The sequence below is a fragment of the Anolis sagrei genome, chromosome 3, assembly GCF_037176765.1.
Source record: "Anolis sagrei isolate rAnoSag1 chromosome 3, rAnoSag1.mat, whole genome shotgun sequence".
Lineage (NCBI taxonomy): Eukaryota > Metazoa > Chordata > Lepidosauria > Squamata > Dactyloidae > Anolis > Anolis sagrei.
The window spans coordinates 266,226,882-266,252,877 of NC_090023.1; the positions used below are offsets into that span (position 1 = coordinate 266,226,882).

Genomic DNA, 25,996 nt, shown 5'->3' on the forward strand with positions numbered 1-25,996 from the left:
GGTAAAGTTCTCCCTGCCAATCACTGGGAAGAGAACTGGGTTTTTCTTGGTTGCAGAGGCATTATCCTCCTTTCTGGAGATGTCACAAACCTAAGCTTGTCTTTGCATTTGAATAGAGCCCAGGAATGCCCCCCAGACTCCTCTGGATTGGCCTCAGGTTCAACATAGATGTGCCTTTTTCTTTTCACTTGAAGAGATTGGTGTCACCACCAGATGATTCTAGGGTCAGAAAATGGACCTCAGCCCTGCCCAACACTTGCCTGGTCCATCTTAGGAACATCCAAATCATACAGAAGTATAATTTTAGCATGTGCACACTTCTTTTCTCCATTTGTCGCTCATCTAAGTGTGGTACGCATCTCCATTCCCAGCACAAGGAAGATGAACTACAGATCACAAATGATATGCAGTTCATCTTCTTTTCAAAGGCAAATTGTTCTGCCGGACTACTCAGCATTATACCCAGAAGCTGCCTTGTTTCCTATAACCTGTTACTTCATTGTCTGTCTCGGAGATTTCCCCAACAAGGTAATGACACAGCAATTTTCTTTTTATGTGACTCACAATTATCATCAGTCAAAACTGTGCTACATATTCCATTTTCTACAAGAATCAGTCATGTCTGGCCCATTTGCCACCTTTCTGGTAGAATCATAGAATCATAGAATCGTAGAGTTGGAAGAGACCTCATGGGCCATCCATTCTGCCAAGAAGCAGGAATATTGCATTCAAATCACCCCCGACAGATGGCCATCCAGCCTCTGTTTAAAAGCTTCCAAAGAAGGAGCCTCCACCACACTCCGAGGCAGAGAGTTCCACTGCTGAACGGCTCTCACAGTCAGGAAGTTCTTCCTCATGTTCAGATGGAATCTCCTCTCTTGTAGTTTGAAGCCATTGTTTCGTGTCCTAGTCTCCAGGACAGCAGAAAACAAGCTTGCTCCCTCCTCCCTGTGGCTTCCTCTCACATATTTATACATGGCTATCATATCTCCTCTCAGCCTTCTCTTCTGCAGGCTAAACATGCCCAGCTCCTTAAGCCGCTCCTCATAGGGCTTGTTCTCCAGACCCTTGATCATTTTAGTTGCCCTGCTCTGGACACATTCCAGCTTGTCAATATCTCTCTTGAATTGTGGTGCCCAGAATTGGACACAATATTCCAGGTGTGGCCTAACCAAAGCGGAATAGAGCATGGGTAGCATTACTTCCCTAGATCTAGACACTAGGCTCCTATTGATGCAGGCCAAAATCCCATTGGCTTTTTTTGCAGCCACATCACACTGTTGACTCATGTTTAACTTGTTGTCCATGAGGACTCCAAGATCCTTTTCACACATACTGCTCTCGAGCCAGGCATTGTCCCCCATTCTGTATCTTTGCATTTTGTTTTTCCTGCCAAAGTGGAGTATCTTGCATTTGTCACTGTTGAACTTCATTTTGTTAGTTTTGGCCAATCATCTCTCTAATCTGTCAAGATAGTTTTGAATCCTGCTCCTGTCCTCTAGAGTATTGGCTCTCCCTCCCAATTTGGTGTCGTCTGTAAACTTGATGATCCTGCCTTCTAACCCTTCATCTAAGTCATTAATAAAAATGTTGAACAGGACCGGGCCCAGGGGGGAACCCTGCTGATGGCACTCCGCTCGTCACTTCTTTCCAGGATGAAGATACTCCTGAAACAGATCTGCAGGAACTCTGTATCCTGGCCTCCCCTCTTTCTAATGACTCGACCCTAACCCTGACCCTGACCCTAGCCGTAACCCATGATACTCCACTTAGGCAGAAAAAACGAAATGCAAAGATACAGAATGGGGGACACCTGGGTTGAGAGCAGTATGTGTGAAAAAGGTCTTGGAGTCCTCGTGGACAACAAGTTAAACATGAGCCAACAATGTGATGTGGCAGCAAAAAAAAAAAAAGCCAATGGGATTTTGGCCTACATCAATAGGAGCCTAGTGTCTAGATCCAGGGAAGTAATGCTCCCCATTCTCTATTCTGCCTTGGTTAGACCACATCTGGAATATTGTGTCCAATTCTGGGCACCACAACTGAAGAGAGATATTGGCAAGCCGGAAAGTGTCCAGAGGAGGGCGACTAAAATGATCAAGGGTCTGGAGAACAAGCCCTATGGAGAGCTGGGCATGTTTAGCCTGCAGAAGAGATGGCTGAGAGGAGATATGAGAGCCATGTAATATGTATTGATCTATGATTGTTGTTTTATATGATTGTATTTGTTATGCTCTGTAAACCGACCTGAGTCCCTCATCGAGGTGGAGAAGGCCGGTATATAAATCTTCTAAATAAATAAATAAATAAATAAATGTATAAATATGTGAGAGGAAGCCACAGGGAGGAGGGAGCAAGCTTGTTTTCTGCTTTCCTGGAGACTAGGACATGGAGCAATGGCTTCAAACTACAAGAGAGGAGATTCCATCTGAACTTTAAGAAGAACTTCCTGACTGAGAGCTGTTTAGCAGTGGAACTCTCTGCCCTGGAGTGTGGTGGAGGCTCCTTCTTTGGAAGCTTTTAAACAGGCTGGATGGCCATCTGTCAGGGGTGCTTTGAATGCAATTTTCCTGCTTCTTGGCAGGGGGTTGGACTGGATGGCCCATGAGGTCTCTTCCAACTCTATAATTCTATGATTCTATGATTCTATGATTCTATGAATTGTTTGTGAGCATTTCTACATCTTTGTAGGGACATGCCAGAGGCCACCAAAACTGGAATAGGGACGGGAGATACAGTCTCCTGGATGTAGGAAGGGAGCTAGAGCCATTTACCCCTGGCAAATTTTATTGTTGTTGTTGTTCATTAGTTCAGTCATTTCTTACTCTTTGTGACCTCATGGACCAGCCCACGCCAGAGACCCCTGTCGGCCGTCACCACCTCCAGCTCCTTCCAGGTCAATCTAGTTTTTACTAGTTTACCAGGAGGTTTTACTAATTAGCAAATCAGCATGGCCCACTTGAGGTTCCTAACTTGGTGCTGCTTGTTCAAAACTCAATGAGGAAGGGAATTGGATGAGGAGAAAGGTAGAAAGGGATCACAAAAGAAGGAAGAAAGACTTGGAAGGAGAGTATCTTGAAGAGGTTCAGATGACTTGCTCTTAATCAGCTTATGAGGCTTTGCAATAGCTCTGCTACCACCATCCAGTTTCTCTACAAAGAAAAGGGCAGCCCAAGGAGGACAAGCAGGAGACTCTAGAAGCTGTTTCAGTGGAAAGACTCACAGAAACCTTGAGAGTACTGGAGTCACTCTCCCCACTCCCTGCTTTATGTCTGGAAACACCTTTCCAAAAAAACAAATGAAGGCACCTCATTCACATTCTCTCTCATATACGTCCCTCCATTTATAAGTAAACACAGGAATTCAACTGTACTTTGTTAAACCTCCTTGTTGTTTATTCGTTCAGTCGTTTCCAACTCTTCATGACTTCATGGACCAGCCTACGCCAGAGCTCCCTGTCGGCTGTCACCATCCCCAGCTCCTTGAAGGTCATTCCAGTCAGTTCAAGGATGCCATCCATCCATCTTGCCCTTGGTCAGCCCCTCTTCCTTTTTCCTTCCATTTCCCCAGCATAATTGTTCTCTAAGCTTTCCTTTCTTCTCATGATGTGGCCAAAGGACTTCATCTTGGCCTCTACTATTCTTCCCTCCAATGAGTAGTCGGGCTTTATTTCCTGAAGTATGGACTGGTTGGATCTTCTCGCAGTCCAAGGCACTCTCAGCACTTTCCTCCAACACCACAGCTCAAAAGCATCTCTCTTCCTTCGCTCAGCCTTCCTTATGGTCCAGCTCTCACAACCGTAGGTGACTACGGGGAATACAATTACTTTGACTATGTGGATCTTTGTTGCCAGTGTGATGTTTCTACTCTTCACTATTTTATCAAGATTGGCCATTGCTCTCCTCCCAAGAAGTAAGCGTCTTCTGATTTCCTGGCCACAGTCTGCGTCTGCAGTAATATTTGCGCCTAGAAATACAGAGTCTGTCACGGCCTCCACGTTTTCTCCCTCTATTTCCCAGTTGTCAATCATTCCTGTTGCCATAATCTTGGGTTTTTTGATGTTTAGCTGCAACCCAGCTTTTGTGCTTTCTTCTTTCAACCTCCTTACTTCCCTCTTTTCCAAAATGACCCTGCCTTGTCCTTCCCTCTCCACCTCAATTCTGCAAAATTAATCTCCAAAGTACTGGGGACACGTATTGTCGAAGGCTTTCGTGGCTGGAATCACTGGGTTGTTGTAGGTTTTCTTCGGACTATGTGGCCATGTTCTAGGGACATGGATGGTGTGGTAGACAAAGTGAACACAAAGGCCCAAGAAACTGAGGAGAAGCACGGAGAAGCCTACAGCTACTCAACCTTTACTCATAGTCCCTGGGCAGCCACCAGAAGCACCAAGTGGATTCCAGAGGCTAGGCACCACCACTGGCTGTGGATTTCAGTAACGTCTGCACTAAAACAAAAGCTACAGATCTGTAAGGTTGGTGTTATTTTCCCTATAAGAGATGGAGCAGTTTACAAGTAACTTTTTTCTTCTTTTTCGGTGGCACAAAGACTGGAAACTGCAGTTGCCCAGAGATTTTGCTTCATACTCTTCAACCAATGTCCATACAATGGGAATATCTAGCTATACATAACTATGAGAGAAGATATGAGACACATTAAAAGGTTGATCAGAGCAAGAGGAAGACAGAAAGCAACAACATATTGCCTCCCACATGGTTCCATTCTGCAGAAATATCCTATCTCAAGCAAAAACTGTGTAAGAGTTAGCCTTCGGGCTAAAACTTCCCTCACGCGCAGCCTCCACGAGCAGACTGACTGGGGATGATGGGGCTGAAGTCCAACACATCTAAAAGATGTCATCTTGGAGAGGCTGCTGAGTGGTTTTGTGGCCTCTCTCAGCTAAGTCGGAAACCATTCAAGTCTCTGGGGTGGATTTATCCACTTGCTGTGCAAGAATATATGAATATTAACTGATGCTGGCCTTCGCTTGCTCCTCCGGTTGCCAAAATGCCTGCAGTGACTTTGTGATGTGGCCAAACCTGGCTGGCTAATCCACACGGTGACTTCACTGTGTTACATGGGGAGGGAATTACCCAGGTAATTAATCCAGGAAGGAGGAGAGAAATGGGGCCAAACCAATAACAGAGGAGAAGGGAAACAAGGGAAGGGGAGCACTGCTGTATTTAGTTTCTCCATAAATGTCCTTCTGCTTCCAGAATGGCTAATTTCTGACACAAAATCAACACTGGAAGACATGCAGAGCTCAGACTGACTTAAAATACACTCTGTCAGTTGCATATGGCTGTACACTCTGTAACTAAGAAGAGAGTGTACTCAACAACGGGACCTGACCAAGCTGGGTAATTTATTGCATCGGGTTGTGAGTTGCTGCATCACACTGTTGTACTGGCTTAATAAGAGGATATGTGCAAGGGATCTATGAGTTTTAGTGAGTTTTAGTTGCTCCATCATTCAACAGAATGATGGAGCAACTAAAAAAGCAATGCAATTCTAGGCTGCATTAATACAAGTATCGTTCAGGCATCCCCAAACTCTGGCCCTCCAGAATTCCTGACCACTGAAGAAGCTGGCTAGGGCTTCTGGGAGCTGGAGGCCCAAACATCTGGATGGGCCAAGTTTGAGGTCACTTGTTATAGTGTCTCTACATCAGTGGTTCTCAACCTGGGGTCCCCAGATGTTTTTGGCATTCAACTCCCAGAAATCCTAACAGTTGGTAAACTGGCTGTGATTTCTGGGAGTTGTAGGCCAGAAACATCTGGGGACCCCAGGTTGAGAACCACTGCTCTACATCAAAGGATGTAATAATACCACTCTCTTCCACTGTGGTCAAACATCACCAAGAAGACTGTGTCTGGTTCCAGGCACCAAAATTCAAGAAGGATATGAACAAGCTGGAAAGTGTCCAAAGAAGGGCAACCAAATTGGTCAAAAGTTTGGAAGTCATGAATCCCCTCTGAGGAGGGGGTGTTTAGTTTGGAGAAAAGGAGGCTGAGGGGAGACATGAGAGCCATGCACAAAGGATGTCACATTGAGGAAAGGTCAACCTTGTTTTCCACTGCTTTGGAATTACAGGAAAAGAGATTCCACCTAAACACTAGGAAGAACTTCCTAAAGGTAAGATCTGTTTGACAGTGGGATATGCTGCTCTCTGGGAGTCCAGTGGAGTCTCTTTCTCTGGAGTTTTTGAAACAGAAGTTGGATGGACATCTGTTGGGAGGTCTTTGATTATGTTTTCCTGCATGGAAAACTGAGGTTGGATTCGATGGCCCCCTCTTCTAACACTATGAAAACTGTGGTTAATGAATGATGTTCAGGAGATGCATCCAAACTAGCCCAAGACCTCTCCATGAAACCACTCCAACCTTCTATCTGTGGGCCATGTGCTGCCTAAGAATGATATCACTGTCCACCCAGCTCAAGAAAGAGCTGCACCAAAGAAATCCTGAGATTCAGTTTGATTGTATGAGCACCTCTGTACGAATCACTCAAACTCAGAGGTGTCAAGCTTGTGGCACTCCAGATGTTTGGGCCTCCAACTCCCAGAAGCTCTAGGTAGCTTGTCCAACAGCCAGGAGTTATGGGAATTAAAGTCCAAAACACCTGGAAGACCACAAGTTTGACACCACTGCTTTAACTGATCAGTTCCTTCTACCTTGGATGGTAACTCTCTAGGCTTTCAAGCGAGACAATGACAAATGGATTTCTGAAATCAGGCACTGATCATCTTTGTTTAGTCAGAATGTTTACTAGTTGAAAAATGACAGAATGTTATGCAGGCCTTTATAACTAATAGCCTGGTATAGGTATTAGTGTAATTCAATCATCAGGCATTTGACTTGCTCCCAAAAGATCACCCAACTCAACCAAGCAACAAAACCATTTTGGAGCAACCATTTGGTAATAACTCTCTTTAGGCCTCATATTTCTAATTCCTTGGGCCTCATGCACACCAACATTATCAATCCTTAAACCCACCACCTAAGAGATGCTTAAAGTATGGAGAACATACACACCTCTTTCTCAGCTACTCCCTGCTGGAGGACATTACTAGTCACCAAGCTTCAGTTTCAAGTCTTAACTTCTAACTTGTGTGATGATGAGCCAGAACTTGTGTTTCAGAGTGTCATAATTTCATCCATCCCTTCAAATGTTGTTGGGCTTCAACTCTCAACTGCCCTAAAACAGCTCAGAAAGGGTGAAGAACACCTGGAAGACCTATCTTCACATATATATCCACCAGTTTTTCCTCCCCTAATGTTTTCTAGCCCTTTCCAGAGAAGCAAAGCAAGCAAAACCTTCGGATAAGTTGACCCCTCCATCTGGTTCATCAAGGAAGCACCTTTCCGTTGACCACCAGATGGCACCCAAGGGTCACACAAGTCAGCCCCCTCCCCTAGAAACACACCTCTGAGACAGGACCAGGTTTCTCTCACACCTGGACAAGCTGGTGTTTTAATGGGTGCATTACTGAAACGCAGAGCCGCTCTACCTTCATTACATCTCTTAAAGTGGCTGGTGACACCATGAAAGGGCACACAGACAAACACCAGCCCCACATTTCCAACTCAGTTGGAAAAAGGGAAGGAATGGTTCAACATCAAATAAGAGAAAAGCCACTTCTTGCCAAGAAAAGCTTTGTTCACAAGGGAGAACAACTCCAGAGACACTCCTTGTCAGCAGGGTGAGCCAATCTTCACTCAGATACAATTGAAAGTGAACTGCATGTAAAGCAAGGGCATTTCATAGCCATGGTTGCACACCACAGCAGACTGCATGGGAAGTCTCCCTGGTTCCTTGAAACCAACCCAACTTGAAACCATCTCCACCTTTTCTGTTCCCACAAGGTGGTCAGCAGAAACGTCAACAAGAACTTCACTGTAGAGCAGTGGGTCTCAACCTGGGGTCCCCAGATGTTTTTGGCCTTCAACTCCCAGAAATCCTAACAGCTGGTAAACTGGCTTGGATTTCTGGGAGTTGTAGGCCAAAAACATCTGGGGACCCCAGGTTGAGAACCACTGCTGTAGAGGCACAGTCAAAACCTGGGGCCCCTCTTTCTGCCCCCAGCAGCCACATACCCGAGGGCAAAATTGCTATCCTCTCTCCAGTCCACGATACGGCAGATGAAGAGAGTGTTGACGTAGTCCTCAGGCCTGGTCGGAAAATCGGGTGGGCAGTCAGCCAAAGCCACGTATGCACGAGGCACTCTATGGTCCACGGGTGAAAACATGGCGCACTTCTTGAAACGTTCACTGTTGCGGTCAGTCAAGAGCCGGATGAAGCCCGTTGCAACCCTGGAATGCTTCTTCTCCAAGATGTAGACCACCTGGAAGAGCCATAAAAGTCACAACTGAGTGCCTTAGAGCATTTCACACAAGTGACCAAGAAAGCAGACCTTGGGATGCTTTCTACAGTCACAAAACCCATGGGCTCCAATGAGGAATGGTTTAGCTTGGCAATGTTAGCTTGGAGAAAAGAACACTGAGAAGGGACGTGATTGCCATGATGAAATATTAGAAAGGATGTCATACTGAGGAGGGGGCAAGTTTGTTTTCTGCTTTTCTGGAGCAATGGTTTCACACTGTAGGAAAAGAGATTTCACCTAAATATTAGAAGGAACATACTGACAGTCAGAGCTGTTTTGGTAGATGCTGTCTGGGAGTCCAGTTGAATCTTCTTCTCTGGAGGTTTTAAGCAGAGACTGGATGGCCATCTGTTGGGAGTGCTTTGGTTTTGTTGTTGTAGGTTTTTTTGGGCTATATGGCCATGGTCTAGAGGCATTCTCTCCTGACGTTTCGCCTGCATCTATGGCAAGCATCCTCAGAGGTAGTGAGGTCTCACTACCTCTGAGGATGCTTGCCATAGATGCAGGCGAAACGTCAGGAGAGAATGCCTCTAGACCATGGCCATATAGCCCGAAAAAACCTACAACAACCCAGTGATTCCAGCCATGAAAGCCTTCGACAATACATTGCTTTGGTTGTGTTTTACGGCATGCAAGAATGGAGTTGTACTGGATGGCCCTTGGGGTCTCCCAACCTTATGATTCTAGGCTTCGTTCTGCCATGCACAAAGATGCCGTGGTCAGGGACCTGAGCTGCCTTCATACTGCACTTGTGTTGTCTTACTGAACTATAAGCCCTTTGTGATGGTCCAGCTGTAGGACTAGAGAGAACAACCAATATCTCAGGGTAGTTCAAGACCATGAGGGATGTGAAGGGCTGGGTGGCCATCTGTTGGGAGTGCTTTAATTGTGTTTCTTGCATGGTAGAATGGGGTGGGACTGAATGGCCCTTGCGGTCTCTTCCAATTCTAATGTCTCCCTAAGCAACTCACAGCTTCAAGTGTCATGAAAGTTTGAAAAACTACATTTGGGGGATGGAAGTGAGCATGTGCCCTCTTTAACGACACAGGATACTACCTTGGCAGTCTTCTGAATCTGGTCTGGATCATTTGCTTTAGAGGCGTCGTCTTGCTTCCCAGGGCAGGTGCTGCAAGCCTCCGAATCCTTCCCTGTGGAACACACAAGCGTAAATAACACCCTCTGCAAATGCTCCAAGATCCTTTCCTCCCTCGTTCCAGACCTTTCCTGTCCCCTTCTGGCATTCCCAAGGACCAGTTTTGAGCGCTGGCCCAGGCAGAAAGCAGCAAAGACCGTTATGTCAGAACGACCGTGGAACAAATCGCAGCATTTCAGAATCCCCTCCAGGCCGCAATAGGGAACAGATATATGGTCAACTTCCATTGTGAACATCTGCTAAAATCAAAATAAACCCCAACATTTACAAGAACATCCACGGCAGCCATAATAAACAAAATGGTGGAAAACACACTCTATTTATTAAATGCAAATTAAAGCGTTTGGATTTCCTGGCATTTTTTACATTGGGGTCAACTTTGCTTTTCGCATTACATAAATAGTTCCCCTTTAAAGACTCCCATTCATTAAAATATTTAATTTCCTTTCAAGAATGTTATGCAAGGTTATAAAATGCATATTTTGCCTAGAAACTCAAACCGCACCTTGCAAGAAGATAGCCTTCCACCAGGGCCCAGCTGCTCTTTTTCAAAAGGCTCGGGGAAAATAGTCATATACACTCAAAGGAAAGAAAGGGAAAAAAGAATATTCCTTCCGAAAACAGCAAGATGTAAGCCAAGAGACCACTAACATTTGCATGTTACACTGGGCTTAGGGATGCTAAGCTCAACAAACAGTCGATTTACTGTCATGCAGATATATTTCCCCTCTACAATCAAACTCCTCACTTTGCAGAAGATATGGCTGGTATTCAAACCAGTCAAAATAAAGTTTGTTGTGGAGTGAAACCTGAATGTCACAAATGTGGGTACTCCTAAATGGCTAACAGCTTCAAAAGAGTCTCTTGTGTACCATTCATTAGGGGGAAGGAGGTGCCCTACCAAATTGGGAGGGATAGCCAAGACTCCAGAGGACAGGAGCAGGATTCAAAACAATCTTGACAGATTAGAGAGATGATTGTCCAAAACTAACAAAATGAAGTTCAACAGGGACAAATGCAAGATACTCCACTTTGGCAGAAAAAACGAAATGCAAAGATACAGAATGGGGGACGATGATGCATGGCTCGAGAGCAGGACGTGTGAAAAAGATCTTGGAGTCCTCGTGGACAACAAGTTAAATATGAGCCAACAATGTGATGTGGCAGCAAAAAAAGCCAATGGGATTTTGGCCTGCATCAATAGGAGCATAGTGTCTAGGTCTAGGGAAGTCATGCTCCCCATGCTCTATTCCGCTTTGGTTAGACCACCCCTGGAATAGTGTGTCCAGTTCTGGGCACCACAATTCAAGAGAGATGTTGACAAGCTGGAATGTGTCCAGAGGTGGGCGACTTAAATGATCAAGGGTCTGGAGAACAAGCCCTATGAGGAGCGGTTTAAGGAGCTGGGCATGTTTAGCCTGAAGAAGGGAAGGCTGAGAGGAGACATGATAGCCATGTATAAATATGTGAGAGGAAGTCATAGAGAGGAAGGATCAAGCTTGTTTTCTGCTACCCTGGAGACTAGGACGCAATGGAACAATGGCTTCGAACTACAAGAAAGGAGATTCCATCTGAACATGAGGAAGAACTTCCTGACTGGAGCTGTTCAGCAGTGGAACTCTCTGCCCCAGAGTGTGGTGGATGCTCCTTCTTTGGAAGCTTTTAAAGAGGCTGGATGGCCATCTGTCAGGGGTGATTTGAATGTAATATTCCTGCTTCTTGGCAGAATGGGGTTGGACTGGATGGCCCATGAGATCTCTTCCAACTCTTTGATTCTATGATTCTATGATTCTATCTGGTCACATAGAATCCTGCTCGCTATGTTCGGAATCAAAATAAATTCTTATCTCTCCACTTTGCTTAACTCTCCATTTTGAGCCAAGGGATAGAAATTCCTGGACTATTTCAATATCTTCAGCATCCAGTTTGAAGTTATGTAAGTGATCATTATTCTTGTGAATGTTCACTTGGAGCCCTGCCTTTGCACTTTCTTCCCTGCCTATGATCAATCGATATTTCAAGTCTAATCCTAATATTGGGTCGAAAAAAAAATCTCTCTCTCCTGTGGGATGCCATTTCTGTGTTAAAAACATATTAAAGAATTGAAAAAGTTTAAAAGAGTAAAGCTGTTAAAATTGTTTTTATATGATCATTAAGTGTTGACATCAAGATGCATACAATTGCTTGCATCGCATAAATTGCAAGCAAGGAGACAAGAGCATCCTGATGCAGGAATTCTGACAATAAGACCAGTAATCTGCTAAAGGCATGAAACATCTGGCTTGAACCCTGCAGAGCCCCATTGTGGGTGGCCAGAGAAGGTATTGCAGCCTTCATATTAACAGGTTTAAGGCAGTGGTTATTCAGAAAATGGCATTGGATAGACCAAGGAAGATAGATGCTTCTGAACTGTGGTGCTGGAAGACGCAATGGAACGATGGCTTCAAACTACAAGAAAGTGCCTTGGACTGCGAGAAGATCTGAGAGTGCCTTGGACTGCGAGAAGATCCAACCAGTCCATACTTCAGGAAATAAAGCCCAACTGCTAATTGGAGGGAAGGATAGTAGAGGTCAAGATGAAGTCCTTTGGCCACATCATGAGAAGAAAGGAAAGCTTAGAGAAGACAATGATGCTGGGGAAATGGAAGGAAAAAGAAAGAGGGGCCGACCAAGGGCAAGATGGATGGATGGCATCCTTGAAGTGACTGGATTGACCTTGAAGGAGCTGGGGGTGGTGACGGCCAACAAGGAGCTCTGGCCTGGGCTGGTCCATGAGGTCACAGAGAGTTGGAACGACTAAACGAATGAACAACAACATGTCTACATCAGCTCTAGATTTTTAAATATAGTTTTCTGTGGATGAGCAGATGGTGACAATTGGATGGCATATGTTCCGTATCAGAAACTAGAGCTGATGTTGTCTATCCAATGCAATTTTCGGAATCAGCACCCCACATAACCAAACTGAATCTAAAGTTGACCAAAAACTAATTCGTAACCCTTTTGGTACTAATGTTGGAGAGTGGTCCCTGGTCAAAAAAAATCTAAAGTTGACCAAAAACTAATTCGTAACCCTTTTGGTACTAATGTTGGAGAGTGGTCCCTTTTTCCTAGTTCCAACAGGCCTCACTACCTCTGAGGATGCTTGCCATAGATGCAGGCGAAACGTCAGGAGAGAATGCCTCTAGGACATGGCCATATAGCCCGAAAAAACCTACAACAACCCATCGATTAACCGTTGCTTCCTTGATTAAGTCCATGCACCAGTAACCTTCTTTATTTACTGTCATCCAAGCAATATTGTCTTTTCCAACAAGTTTGACCCAATTCTATCATTGATGTGACTCAAAATGATATATCTAAAGCATGACAGTCTCAGTCTAGCCATTTTGGCTTTTAAGGAAACTCCAAACTTGATTTGTTTTTGGATACATTTATTAGTATTTTTGGTGGAACCTGGAAGTCTTTGGCTATGATCCCCAGAACAGATCAAATCAGGGTATTTTTCAAACCACATTCAGATGTTCTAAATTAGCTTCCTTCCACCTACCTGGTGCCTTACAAATGTGCAGGTTGAGCACCCGTCATCTGGAGTTCCAAAATGCTCCAAAATCCAATATTGTCCACATGAATGGCTCTGTGATGGCTCAATGGACATAAACTTTGTTCCATGCATATTATTAAAAATATTGTGTATAAATTAATTTCATAGAATCGTAAGAGTTGAAAGAGACCTTGTGGGCCATCCAATCCAACCCCATTCTGCCACGAAGCAGGAAAATTGCCTTCAAAGCATCCCTGACTGTTGGCCATCCAGGCTCACTTTGAAAGCTTCTGAAGAAGAAGCCTCCATCACACTCCAGGGCAGAGAGTTCCACTGCTGAACAGCTCTCACAGTTGGGAAGTTCTTCCTCACGTTCAGGTGGAATCTCCTTTCCTATCATTTGAAGCCACTGTTCTGTGTCCTAGTCTCCAGGCTATGTGTATAAGGAGTATATGAAGCATACATGACTTTCATGTCTAGACTTGGGAACCATCTCCATGATACCTTATCATGTGCATATAGAGAAATACAAGTTTTCCAAAATCTGAAAGACATTTCAGAAAAGGGATACTCAACCTGTACTAGGCTATACTACCCTAGAAGCTAGTAGAGGAAGCAGAATTTTCATGATGTTGCAACAATCAGGAAGGTGAGAAGGCAGAAGGAGAAGAAACCTGATCAGGTACTTTTCTGAGGAAGTGCTGAGGCATTTGCTTATTGAAAAGCAGCTGGATTGACTCAAGTGCCTTACTGGAAACTGAACCAGACCAGACAGGAGAGCCCTGTCTGTTTATACACACACCTTTCCCATTAACACACTTCATTCCAGGAATGCTCCTCCATTCATAGGTTGGGTGCCTCTTATCCAAAACACCTGGCACCGGAACTGTTCTGGATTTTTTCAGAATTTCAGAATACCTGGATTTGCATATAGGGATATCATGAGATATCTTTAAGATGGGACCCAAATCTAAATATGAAATTCATTGACGTGTAAAACACACCTACTACACAGAACCTGGGGGTAATTTTCTACACAATATTTGTAATGAGTTGCTGTAGGTTTTTTTCGGGCTATATGGCCATGTTCAAGAGCAGGGGTCCACAAACTTTTTAAACAGAGGGCCAGGTCACAGTCCCTCAAACTGTTGGAGGGCCGGATTATAATTTGGAAAAAACATGAATGAATTCCTATGAACACTGCACATATTTTATTTGTAGTGCAAAAAACATTTAAATGCAATACAATAATTAAACTGTAGAACAATTTAAACAAATATAAACTTATTAATATTTCAAGTGTGGGCCTGCTTTTGGCTGATGAGATATGATTGTTGTTGTTGTTGTTGTGTGCTTTCAAGTCATTTCAGACTTAGATTGACCCTGAGCAAGGGCCGGGTAAATGACCTTGGAGGGCTGTATCCGGCCCCCAGGCCTTAGTTTGAGGACCCCTGTTCTAGAGGCATTCTCTCCTGACATTTTGCCTGCATCTATAGCCAGTATCCTCAGAACCTCCTCACTACCTCTGAGGATGCTTGCCATAGATGCAGGTGAAACGTCAGGAGAGAATGCCTCTAGAACATGGCCATATAGCCTGAAAAAACCTACAACAACCCAGAGATTCCAGCCACAAAAGCCTTCGACAATATTTTTAATGAGTTTGTGCATGAAGCTAAGTTTATATGCAATGATCATTTTTTAAAAGGTGTCACTATCTCAACCTGAGGTGGATAATGGTATGACATTAGACTAGCACCATCTCTAATGGTATTCCGCAAAAAGGTGAAGACCTGGATGTTTGTGCAGGCGTTTGAGTAATTTAGTGCAATCTGGTAATGGAACATAGGAATGGAACAATGGACGACGAACCTGGACTACGCTTGGATGATGAGAAGATTGGGTACGGTTGTTTTTTGTAATAATTGTGCATTGTAATTGCTTATTGGTAATTTATGGATAATGTGTTAAGTCAATTGTTATATGTTGTATGGAACCACTGCTGTTTCTACTGTTTTTACTGTTTGTGAACCGCTGTGAGTCGCCTTCGGGCTTGAGATACAGCGGTATATAAGCAAAGTAAATAAATAAATAAATAAATAAATATGTGGCTGCTAAAAGGTTCTGCTCTCCTTAGCAAATGGGATACCCCCCTCCCCCCATTTAATGTAAAAATTAGATTCTGCCCACTCTTCTGCCCACTTTTGGCTGTCTGTGGGTTTGTACCTTTTGACAATCAGAAACTATTTCCTCCACACTATACACACACAAACCTTTATCTTACATCTGAAAACTGACTCTTTCGAGGGAAGGGTTTTTAATAAACCTTTTATAAATGTTTGCATTTTGTATTGTTCTTAATTCCCAGGGTTTTAATATCATAATGACTCAGATATATATATATTTACACAATGTTGTAGTGTGCCTTCAAGTCGTTTCCAGCTTAGGGCAACCCTAAGATGAACCCATAATGGGGTTTTCTGAGGCTGAAAATGTGTGACTCACCCAAAGTCATCCAGTGGGTTTTTTTTACACCGACCTTTTACTGTATTTACTTATTTTAGCAGTGCATGTTTCCAGCTGGTACTGCTTGTCAAACAGCCAGGTAACAAGCAACACCTGCTGAACTTCTCTCTTCTACACAATCTCTATAGTTTTGACTGTGTCCTTGCTAAATGTATTTCTTTATTTAATTAAGAATCATAGAGTTGAAAGACAACAATTCCCACCATCCCTAGTCACTGGTCATGCCAACTGGGCTTAAAGGAACTGGGATCCAATGATATCTGGAAGGCCACATATTTGCCATTTCTGCACTGAAAGCTGTAGGCTGGGGACCGAGACATTCGTAGGGAGACCAAGGTGCTTGTTTATAAAGCTATTGTCTTCCTAACCCTGCTATATGCCTCCAAAACGTGGACTGTCTACAGACTGTCTAGAACGATTCCATCAGTGTCGCCTCTGAAAAATCCTGTGAATTTCTTGGGAAGACAAATGTCAGCATGCTGGAAGAAGCAAAGACCACCAGTATTGAAGCGATGCTCCTTCGCCATGAACTCCGCTGGACTGGCCACATTGTCTGAATTCCTGATCACCATCTCCCAAAGAATTACAGGAAATGTAATGTTGGTGGACAGGAAACGAGATTTAAAGATGGGCTCAGAGCCAGCCTTAAAAACTGTGGCATAGACACCGAGAACTGGGACGCCCTGACCCTCGAGCACTGTTGTGACCAACAGTGCTGCAGAATTCGAAGAGGCACGAATGGGGGGCAAAAGGGAGAAATGTACCAAGAGGAAGGCGTGTCAAGCCAACCCTGATGAGGACCACCTTCCACCTGGAAACCAATGTCCTCACTGCTGGAGAACATGCGGATCAAGAAGAGGGCTTCACAGCCACCTGCAGACCCAATGCCAAGATACTACGCTTGGTGAACAATCATTCTTGGGTTACAAGGGATCGCCTAGGTAAGTAAGTAAGTGTAGGCTGAGAATATAAATGTCAAAAAATGTCCAAAAAAGGGCAACCGAAATAGTAAAAGGTCTTTAAGCCAAGTCCTTTGAGGAACAGCCTAAGGAGCTGAGTATGTTTAACTGGGAGAAGAAGTGATTAAGAAGGGACATGACAGCCATGTTTAAATGTTTGGAATAATGTCGCCACATGGCCATACTTAGGAGCTACAAACACTTCTTACACTTTAGAAGTGCATCTTCCTTTCTACTTTGGTCAGACTTCACATGGAATAACTCTGTGTCCAGTTGAGGGCATCACCATTCAAGAAAGGGAGTGTCAAGCTGGAAGGTGTCCAGAGAAGGGCAACCAAAGTGGTCAAAGGTCTGAAGTTGAGGGAGATATGTTTTGCCTGGAGAAGAGAAATTTGAGAGGGGACAATATGGCCATATTTAAATATCTGAAAGGAGGTCACAATGAGGAAGGGGCCAAGCTTGTTTTCTGCTACACAGAAGAGCCGTGGATGCAAAATTCAAGAAAAGGGATTCCACCTGAATATTAGGAAGAACTTCCTGAGGGATAGATCAGCTTGACAGTGGAGCAGGCTGTCTGGGACTATGTGGTTAAATCTCCTTCTCTGAAGGTTTTGAAACAAAGTCTGGATCAGCGTCTACTGGGAAGGCTTTGATAGTGTCTTCCTGCATGGAAGAACAAGGTTTAATGGCATGTTTCTTGGAGTCTCTTCCACACTATGATTCTATAAGGTTCATGAATGATGCTCATTAAATTCAGGAAAACCATTCAATCTCTGAATGCAAATTAGTCTGAGACCCCCACAGAGCCCTGTAATTCTATCAAAAACTTTCCATGACACTACCTCTACTTTCTTTCTACAGGCCATGTGCTGCCTACTACTGATCTCACTGTCTCACCAGGCTTTGATGTGTGTTCCTGCTTGGCAGAATAAAGGGGTTGGACTGCATGGCCCTTGGGGTCCCTTCCAACTCTGTGATTCTATGATTTGATTTTGCTACACTCTAGTGAAGTATTTCTCAACCTGGAGGTTTGGGACCCCTGGGGGGGTTGTGAGGGGGTGACAGGGGTCACCAAAGACCATCAGAAAACACAGTATTTTCTGTTGGTTATGAGATTTCTGTGTAGGAAGTTTGGCCCAATTCTATTATTGGTGTGACTCAAAATACTCTTTGATTGCAGGTGAAATATAAATCCCAGCAATTACAACTCCCAAATGTCAAGGTCTATTTTTCCCAAACTCTGCCAGTATTCACATTTGGGCATACTGAATATTTGTGCCAGGTTTGGTCCAGATCCATCATTGTTTGAGTCCACAGTGCTCTCTGAATGGAAGTGAACTACAACTTCAGAACTCAAGGTCAATGCCCACCAAACCCTTCCAGTATTTTCTGTTGGTCATAGGAGTTCTGTGTGCCAAGTTTGATTCAATTCCAATGTTGGTGGATTTCAGAATGATTTTATAGGTTAACTATAAATCCTAGCAACTACAACTCTCAAATGACAAAATCAACCCCCCCCCCCCCCCCAATCAGTATTCAAATTTGGACGTATAAGGTATTTGTTCCAAATTTGGTCCAGTGAATGAAAATACATCCTACATATCAGGTATTTACATTAAAATTCATAACAGTTGTGAAGTAACAATGAAAATAATTTTATGGTTGGGGTCACCTCAACATGAGGAGTTGTATTAAGGGGTCGCGGCATTAGGAAAGTTGAGAACCACTGCCCTAGTGCTAGCAATCTGGCTTCTGTTGGGAGAAAGCAAGCTGAGATAGATAGATCATTAAGATGTTCTTATGCAGAGGAACCAAATTTGTATTCATTGGAAGACAGGCCCAACAAAGCCTGGCAGCCCATAAAACGCTAACTACGTAATACCCACCCACCCGATGAGAACAGCTCTGGAGAAAGAGCTTGGAGCAGGACTGATAGGGGCAAGCAAATGGAGAACAGGGAGAGCCAGGAGAAATCCTGGACAGCTCGACTCAGAGAGGTAATGTGTGGTGGGGGGAAGGAGGCGGGGAGGGCAGAGAATGAAGCCTCGCTGCCCTTTGCCAAACCAGAAATAAACTGTGCCGAACCTTTGCTGTCGTGGTTATCCGGTGACCATTCAATATTTCCACCCTGGGCAGCGCTGTGTTTGCAGTGGGAGATTTACTATGTTAGCTTGGGCAGGGCTTGCCGGGCTTATCTTACAGTGCAAACACCCTCCAGCAGCTCCAGCCCAGCAAAACGGTGCTTTAATCCTCTTGTTTCCCTTTCGGGTGATTACCTGACAAAACCAAAAATTGTTATAGCTTTGCTGAAAAGAAAATTAGCCACTAATGGCAAGAAACCTCTCCAATTAGTTCTGTTATTACCAGCAAATTAGATCCAGCAACGGCAGCGTTCGCGCCCCTCCAAGGCTGCCGCTTGAACCAATATGCTGGGGCCCGGTGGCTCCGCTCAGCCAGGCCAAAGATGGCTTTCCTTTTTTTAAAAAAAGTCTTGAAAGTTCCTTGCACAAATTAGATTAAGCAAGACATCTGATGTGGCCAAAGCAGACCCTTAAAGCCATCAGATTAAAACACGTATTAGCCATGACAGGTCCAACGTTATTTTTTCCAGGCTTGCCGCAACCACGGTGGAAATCTCCAGCCCTCTCCAAGAGGAGCACAATTAAACGTAAGCACTCAAAAGTAAAGAAAAAAAGTATTGTGTTTTCTGATCTTCAAAAAATAAAATTTAAAAAATAAATTAGCAAACTGAGGTGGTGTTGGGAAGGGATGGAAATGACACCACCAAGGAGAATCTCCAATTACACAAGGTTGGCAAGAGCAAATGATTTTCCATTTGCAAATCAACTCAGGAGGTTTTCTGATGCCAAATCTGGTACTCGTAAATGCCCTAGGACTCCCAAACCTCTCCCCAGAACTTAAAGAAGAGCTAGAAGGTGGGCTGAATGAAGACTTAGTCCTCCTGCAAACTCACTAATGTTAGCAGGTAAGAGAGATCAAAGTGAAACAAAGAAATGTTTTGGAAAGGGTGAACACCCCATTCTTCCCTTCCTATATTATTCCCTTGGGCCATTGATGATAGCTTCTTCCAGTTTTGTTGTTGTTGTTTATTTGTTCAGTTGCTTCCAACTTTTTGTGACAAGCCCACGCTCATGGCCACAACCCAGCTCCTTCAAAGTCAAGCCAGTTACTTCAAGGCTACCATCCATCCATCTTGCCCTTGGTCGGCCCTCTTCCTTTTTCCTTCCATTTTTCCCAGCATCATTGTCTTCTCTGCGCTTTCCTGTCTTCTCCTTCTGTAGCCAAAGTACTTCATCTTTGCCTCTCACATCCTTCCCTCCAGTGAACAGTCGGGCTTTATTTCCTAGAGTATGGACTTCAGTTAAAGAATGAGAACGCAGGACATTTCAGAGCAACTTTAGAAGGTTCTTGGTCTGATTCAGCAGGACTACTCTGATGTTCTGACCCAAATTATTTGCTAGTTTGTTTGTTGTGCCTGCAGTGGTCTTCCTCAACCAGCATGTCCTGCTCAGCTAAAGCCCTGTAGCATCCAAGATCACCTTGGTTTTGTTCCCAAATATAAGGCTAAGCTCCTCTTTCTAAGCTTTTCTTTAAGACAACCCGATTCCTCAACAATGGACACATGCCATGTCTCATCGATCCCCTGGCGAGGCTGGACATCCCAGCCACACTGTCATTACAGGGCTAAAGATCTGCAAGCACGATGATCCAGCTAGGACTGGCAAGAAGTATGTGGAACGTCCCATTCCAGAGCCTGTTAGCACTGAATGAACATGCTTAAGCACACCATCGTTTTACCTGGAACTGCAAAAGGATTTCTCAATAAAAGGTGTATCTCACCCTGCCTGGAAACAACCTGCCAGCTCTGTAGATTACAACACAGAACCGTTCGCTGTGCATGTATGAACATGTATCCTCAGGGGGCAAGGGGAAAAGAGATGTCCAACTAACCTAAACAGTGAAAAAGGATGACATTTCAGCTGGAGAGAGCCCCTAACTGATGTTTGTTTCCAATTCTTTCTTGAAGAGATCCCATTTTTCTGAGGATGCAATGCCCATGCAACTAAGACAAACACAGCAAGGTTACAGGAGTGAGAAAGTGAAAGTGTGCACACGGAAGCGGATCAATGTTGTTACATTAGGGAGGCCAAACAAGAGGTCAGACTCAGGCCTGGGATCAATCCAGGCACCACAGTGAGCTTTAACAAGAAGGAACAGTACAATTCTAACCAGACAGGAGGTCCCGGACTAGGTGCTGTTCCTTTCCAATCTTCTTTACAATTATTTAAAAGCAAATTCCAATCCAGAGCAAAAGGTTCATTGTGACCTCTGGCTGGTACTACAAGTGCTTCCCTATCAAAAATGAGTACAGCTCGCATAGGGTGGAGTGAGTAAACTGTGTAAACTAGACTTTGCAGGACTCCAACTCCCAGAGTTCCTCATCAATGGCAATTTGCCTATGTCTTTAAACCATCACTTTTACATTATGGAATTGTGCACTTATTGTTTTAAGTGAATTGATCTCATATGGACTGTTATTAATCAAAAGATTAAAGGAACCCAAACCAGACATCAGAAATGGGAATACTCAAATACTACTGGAAAAACTCAGGACATTTAGTTGTTGACCTTAAGTTAAGAGAGCTTTCTGTGGCGGAATGAAAATCATGCGTAGTTCATGTCTTCACCAATCCACACAGGGTGTTTACTCTTTGTTATGCAGAGCAACATATATACAGTCATGTGAAGAGTTGCATTGACTTGCACAATGTCCTTTTAAGAGAGGTTCAAATGCTCCTTGGGTGTCCATGTGAGAGATCCTCTTCCAGCAGTTCAAAAGCAAAAATACAAAACTGACTTGGTAAGCACCCTGCACAGCAAAACCTAAAGATGTAACTGTTGACAAAACTCCCAGGCTCAGCTAGCCTCTCAGGTGTGGCCCAACCAATCAGCTTCATATTTTGCATTGTTTGTTGTGTGATTTGGGCATCTAATTGTGCCTTGCCTGTAAGCCGCCCTGAGTCCCCCCCGGGGTGAGAAGGGCGGGGTATAAGTAGATGAAATAAATAAAATGAAATAAATACTTGGCATTTTTCAGTTAACACACTCACATGCTCCAACCATTTCATACTTCATACTTTAATCAACAAAACATATTTTTTTTGTCGTATCAGGAGCAACCTGAGAAACAAAACAATGAAAGAACATCTGTTGTCACCCCTGCTGATAATGGGACGTCTGTACTTTTGAATTTCAGCGTCCTTTGATGAAGTTACAAATGCAAAACCTTGCAAATAGGGTGCAACACTTCATGCATTTGATAAAGGGGGCTCACAGATAAAGAAGAATGGAGATTCCACCTGAACATTAGGAAGAACTTCCTGACTGTAAGAGCTGTTCAACAGTGGAACTCTGTGGTGAAGACTCCTTCTTTGGAGGCTTTTAAGCAGAGGCAGGATGGCCATCTGTCGGGGGTGCTTTGAATGCGATTTTCCTACTTCTTGGCAGGGGGTTGGACTGGATGACCCATGAGGTCTCTTCCAACTTTTATGATTCTATGAATGTCTAAGTGTGCTGCCATATTAGATGTGCTAGTCCTCTGAGTTCCATAAAACTCTTTATTATTTTGCTAAAGCTCTCTAGAAATTTACAGGTATGGCGTATTTGTATTTACCATCTACACTCGCAGGTGATATGGGAAACAATGTTTTCCATGGGCCCAAAACTGTTGATTGGAAGGAGATGCAAAGAGCACTCAAGTCCTGTTTACTGGTCTTCACCAAACTTTATGCTACTTCCACAATGGTATGAGTAACTTATGCTATGGATAACTACAAGGGTGATGGACCCACCGAGGCTGACAGGAAGAACAAAAGTCAAAAGGAAATTACTCATTTAGAAATGTTATCACCCATCTTTCATCTCGTGGTACCACTTCGGGCAAAACATACTAATGCTATTGCATCAGTAGTAGAAACCTTCTCACCCAAAACAATCACCCAATAAACTTGTGTTGAAAGATCTTTACTCCTCTAAAAACATGGCTTAATATGTTTTATGAAGCAAGAACAGATTGAGTATCTCTTAGATAAAGAGATAATGTTATGGATTTCAGGTTTTTTTTTCCAGATTTTAGAAGACCTATCTCCCCAGAAGCTTCAGAATTGGGGGCGACTGTGTGACATTTTGAGCCTGAGCTCTGCAAATGCAGCATTTTTCCAAATGAAGTAGAGAGTGTTTGAGGACCGGGACATCTGTAGGGATACCAAGGTGCTTGTTTATACAGCTATTGTCCTCCCAACCCTGCTATATGCCTGCAAGACGTGGACTGTCTACAGACGTCACATGCAACTCCTGGAATGATTCCATCAGCGCTGCCTCCGGAAAATCCTATAAAATCTCTTGGGAAGACAAGTGGGCAAATATCAGCGAGCTGGAAGAAACAAAGACCATCAGCACTGAAGTGATGGTCCTCCGTCATCAACTCCGCTGGACCAGCCACGTTATCCGGATGCCCAACCATCATCTCCCAAAGCAGTTGCTCTACTCTGAACTCAAGAACGGAATGTTGGAGGACAGGAAAAGAGATTTAAAGATGGGCTCAAAGCCAAACTTAAAAACTCTGGCATAGAGACTGAGAACCGGGAAGCCCTGGCCCCTGAGCATTCCAGCTGGAGGTCAGCTGTGACCAGCAGTGCTGTAGAATTTGAAGAGGCACGAATGGAGGGCAAAAGAGAGAAATGTGCCAAGAGGAAGGCACATCAAGCCAACCCCAACCGGGACCGCCTTCCACCTGGAAACCAATGCCCTCATTGCGGGAGAACATGCAGATCAAGAATAGTCCACAGTCACCTACGGCAAAGACATTGACCTTGACTCTGCACTTTACGCTGTCTGTAAACGAGTGCTACCTATTCTCTAACCAGTAGCTACTGCTGTGTTTTATTGTGTATTTTATTTATACTGAGTTGGGCTTGTCTCTTTTATGAATGTTGTTCTATGTTCTGTTGATATTGTTTTATTGCAATGTTGATATTATTCTGCCTGTATTTTATGTGTTTTATGGCACCACTGTGTGCTGCCTGTAAGCCGAGTCCCTCCAGGAAAATGGTGAAAGGATATAAATAAAGTTATTATTATTATTATTATTATTATTATTATTATTATTAGCCATACCCTGCCATGTGTTGCTGTGGCCCAGTCTGTGTATATGTGTCTTGCGTGTGTGTGTATATATTTTTGTATATGTGTATCTATGAGGTTATGCGCATATGTGGTAATGTAATGTATTATTTATTTATTTATTTATTTATTTTGCTTTTTAACTCTCTTCTGCTGTGTTTTTTAGTGTTTTTATGAGTGATGGACACTTATTGACCTGATAGGTGTATTGTGTCCAAATTCAGTGTCAATTCGTCCAGTGGTTTTTGAATTAGGTTAATCCCACAAACGAACATTACATTTTTATTTATAAAGACTAGCCGTCCCCTGCCATGTGTTGCTGTGGCCCACATGGGGGTTCTGTGTGGAAGGTTTGGCCCAATTCCATCATTGGTGGGGTTCAGAATGTGATTGTAGGTGAACTATAAATCCCAGCAACCACAACTCCCAAATGTCAAGATTCCATTTTCCCCAAACTTCACCAGTGTTCACATTTGAGCATATTGAGTATTCGTGTAGAGTCTGGTCCAGATCCATCATGGTTTGAGTCCACAGTGCTCTCTGGATGTAGGTGAACTACAACTCCAAAACCAAAGGACACTGCCCACCAAACCCTTCCAATATTTTCTGATTGTCAGGGCAGAACTCTGTACCAAGTTTGGTTCAATTCCATCGTTGGTGGAGTTCAGAGTGCTCTTTGATTGTAAGTGAACTATAAATCCCAGCAACAATTCCCAAATACAAAATTAATTTTTTGAATGAAGGACATACATAAGGTTGTTAGGTGTCTTGTGTCCAAATTTGGTGTCAATTCGTCCAGTGGTTTTTGAGTTCTGTTATTCCCACAAATGAACATCACATTTTTATTTATATAGAAGATTACCATCATTATCATCATCATCATCATCATCATCATCATCATCATCATCATCATCTTTGGAAATGGGATGGAGCTACTTTAAATTAAAGGAGGTTCTAGACATCCACTCAGAGACTAATGAAGGCAACGGAAGGAGAAAAAAGAGAGAAAAACAACTGGGTGACTCAGTCATTTGTAGCGCAAAGATTTACTCACCCTTTTCTCCTGCTCCAAGGGACAGGCGCTTGAAATCCAGGGCCTCTTTTGAGCTCTCTTTTTCACTCTCGGCCTCTTCACCATCAAACTGAGCCTCTATGACCACATCAGGGCTGTTGGCATCTCCTTTCCCTGGGTCAGGAAGGGCACAGGAATCCCCAGTGGCATCTGTTCCTTGGGCGGTTTCCACTTCACTATCACAACCCTCTGCTTTGTTTACCTGAAAAGCAAGAGAAGAAAAATTTGCATTCTGGGCAACTTGGCCTAATCAAAGTCCCATGTGCCACATCCATCAATTCTGTTGCAGCCACTGTTCCACTGTAAACCGTGGCGGAAATCAAAGAAGTAAAGAGTTGTAAAAAATCAGTACAACCCACTGTCCCTCATGCAGAATATCCACAGTCTCATTGGTGGGTTCAACCCCAGACTTAAAAGCAAGCAACAAAAGGGAGTGCATCACCCACAAGGTCATCCTCTGGACCATCACACAGGCCTGAGAAGAGGAGAGGTGCTAACTAATACTTTCTAGGTCAGTGGTTCTCAACCTGGGGTCCCCAGGTGTTTTTGGACTTCAACTCCCAGAAAGACTAACAGCTGGGATTTCTGGGAGTTGTAGGCCAACAACATCTGGGGACCCCAGGTTGAGAACCAGTGTTCTAGATTCCTCTGATCTCTCATTACAGAGACCTCCATCTCTCATTCCACTTTGGAGGAGGAATCTCCTGCAGGTGAGAAGGAACTACCTGGATCTAGGCCAGTCAGCAATACTCTTGAAGGAACTCCACCCACCATCATTTATTTATTTTATTTATTTACTATACTTGTATACCACCTTTCTCAGCCTACTGGAGACTCAAGGCGGTTTCATGGTCCAAGTGGGGCACACAACAAATAAATACAGCACGGGTGATAATAGCTAGAAAAAGCAACTTTTTCAACCACAACTCCTAGAAGTTTTTAACCAGGAGCATCAGTGATGGGGTTATTGGGTTATGGTTATGGAAGTTCAAAAAGTAACTTTTCCAAGTGTTAGAAAGATCACCCAGTAGGGCTGTCTCGTCACCAAAATATACCCTGTATATGAAAGTTACCAAAGGGAGAAAAAGAGAGAGAAGGAACACTTTTCCTCTGGGTGGATCTTCATCTTTACTCTCGTGGTTTGTTCTTGGTCTTGCAG

The 25,996-nt window shown here is 43.8% G+C and overlaps 1 protein-coding gene across 2 annotated transcripts in view; it reads right to left on the reverse strand.

Moving 5' to 3' along the window:
- DIS3L2 (DIS3 like 3'-5' exoribonuclease 2) overlaps positions 1 to 25,996 on the reverse strand; it is a 334,011-nt gene that overhangs the window by 161,210 nt on the left and 146,805 nt on the right. For both annotated transcript variants that reach the window (XM_060767323.2, XM_060767322.2), the window contains exons 7-9: positions 24,820 to 25,039; positions 9,440 to 9,531; positions 8,097 to 8,344 (exon numbers count right to left, since the gene is read on the reverse strand). In XM_060767323.2, coding sequence (XP_060623306.2) covers positions 8,097 to 8,344; positions 9,440 to 9,531; positions 24,820 to 25,039 — 560 coding nt within the window. The remainder of the gene's footprint in view (positions 1 to 8,096; positions 8,345 to 9,439; positions 9,532 to 24,819; positions 25,040 to 25,996) is intronic.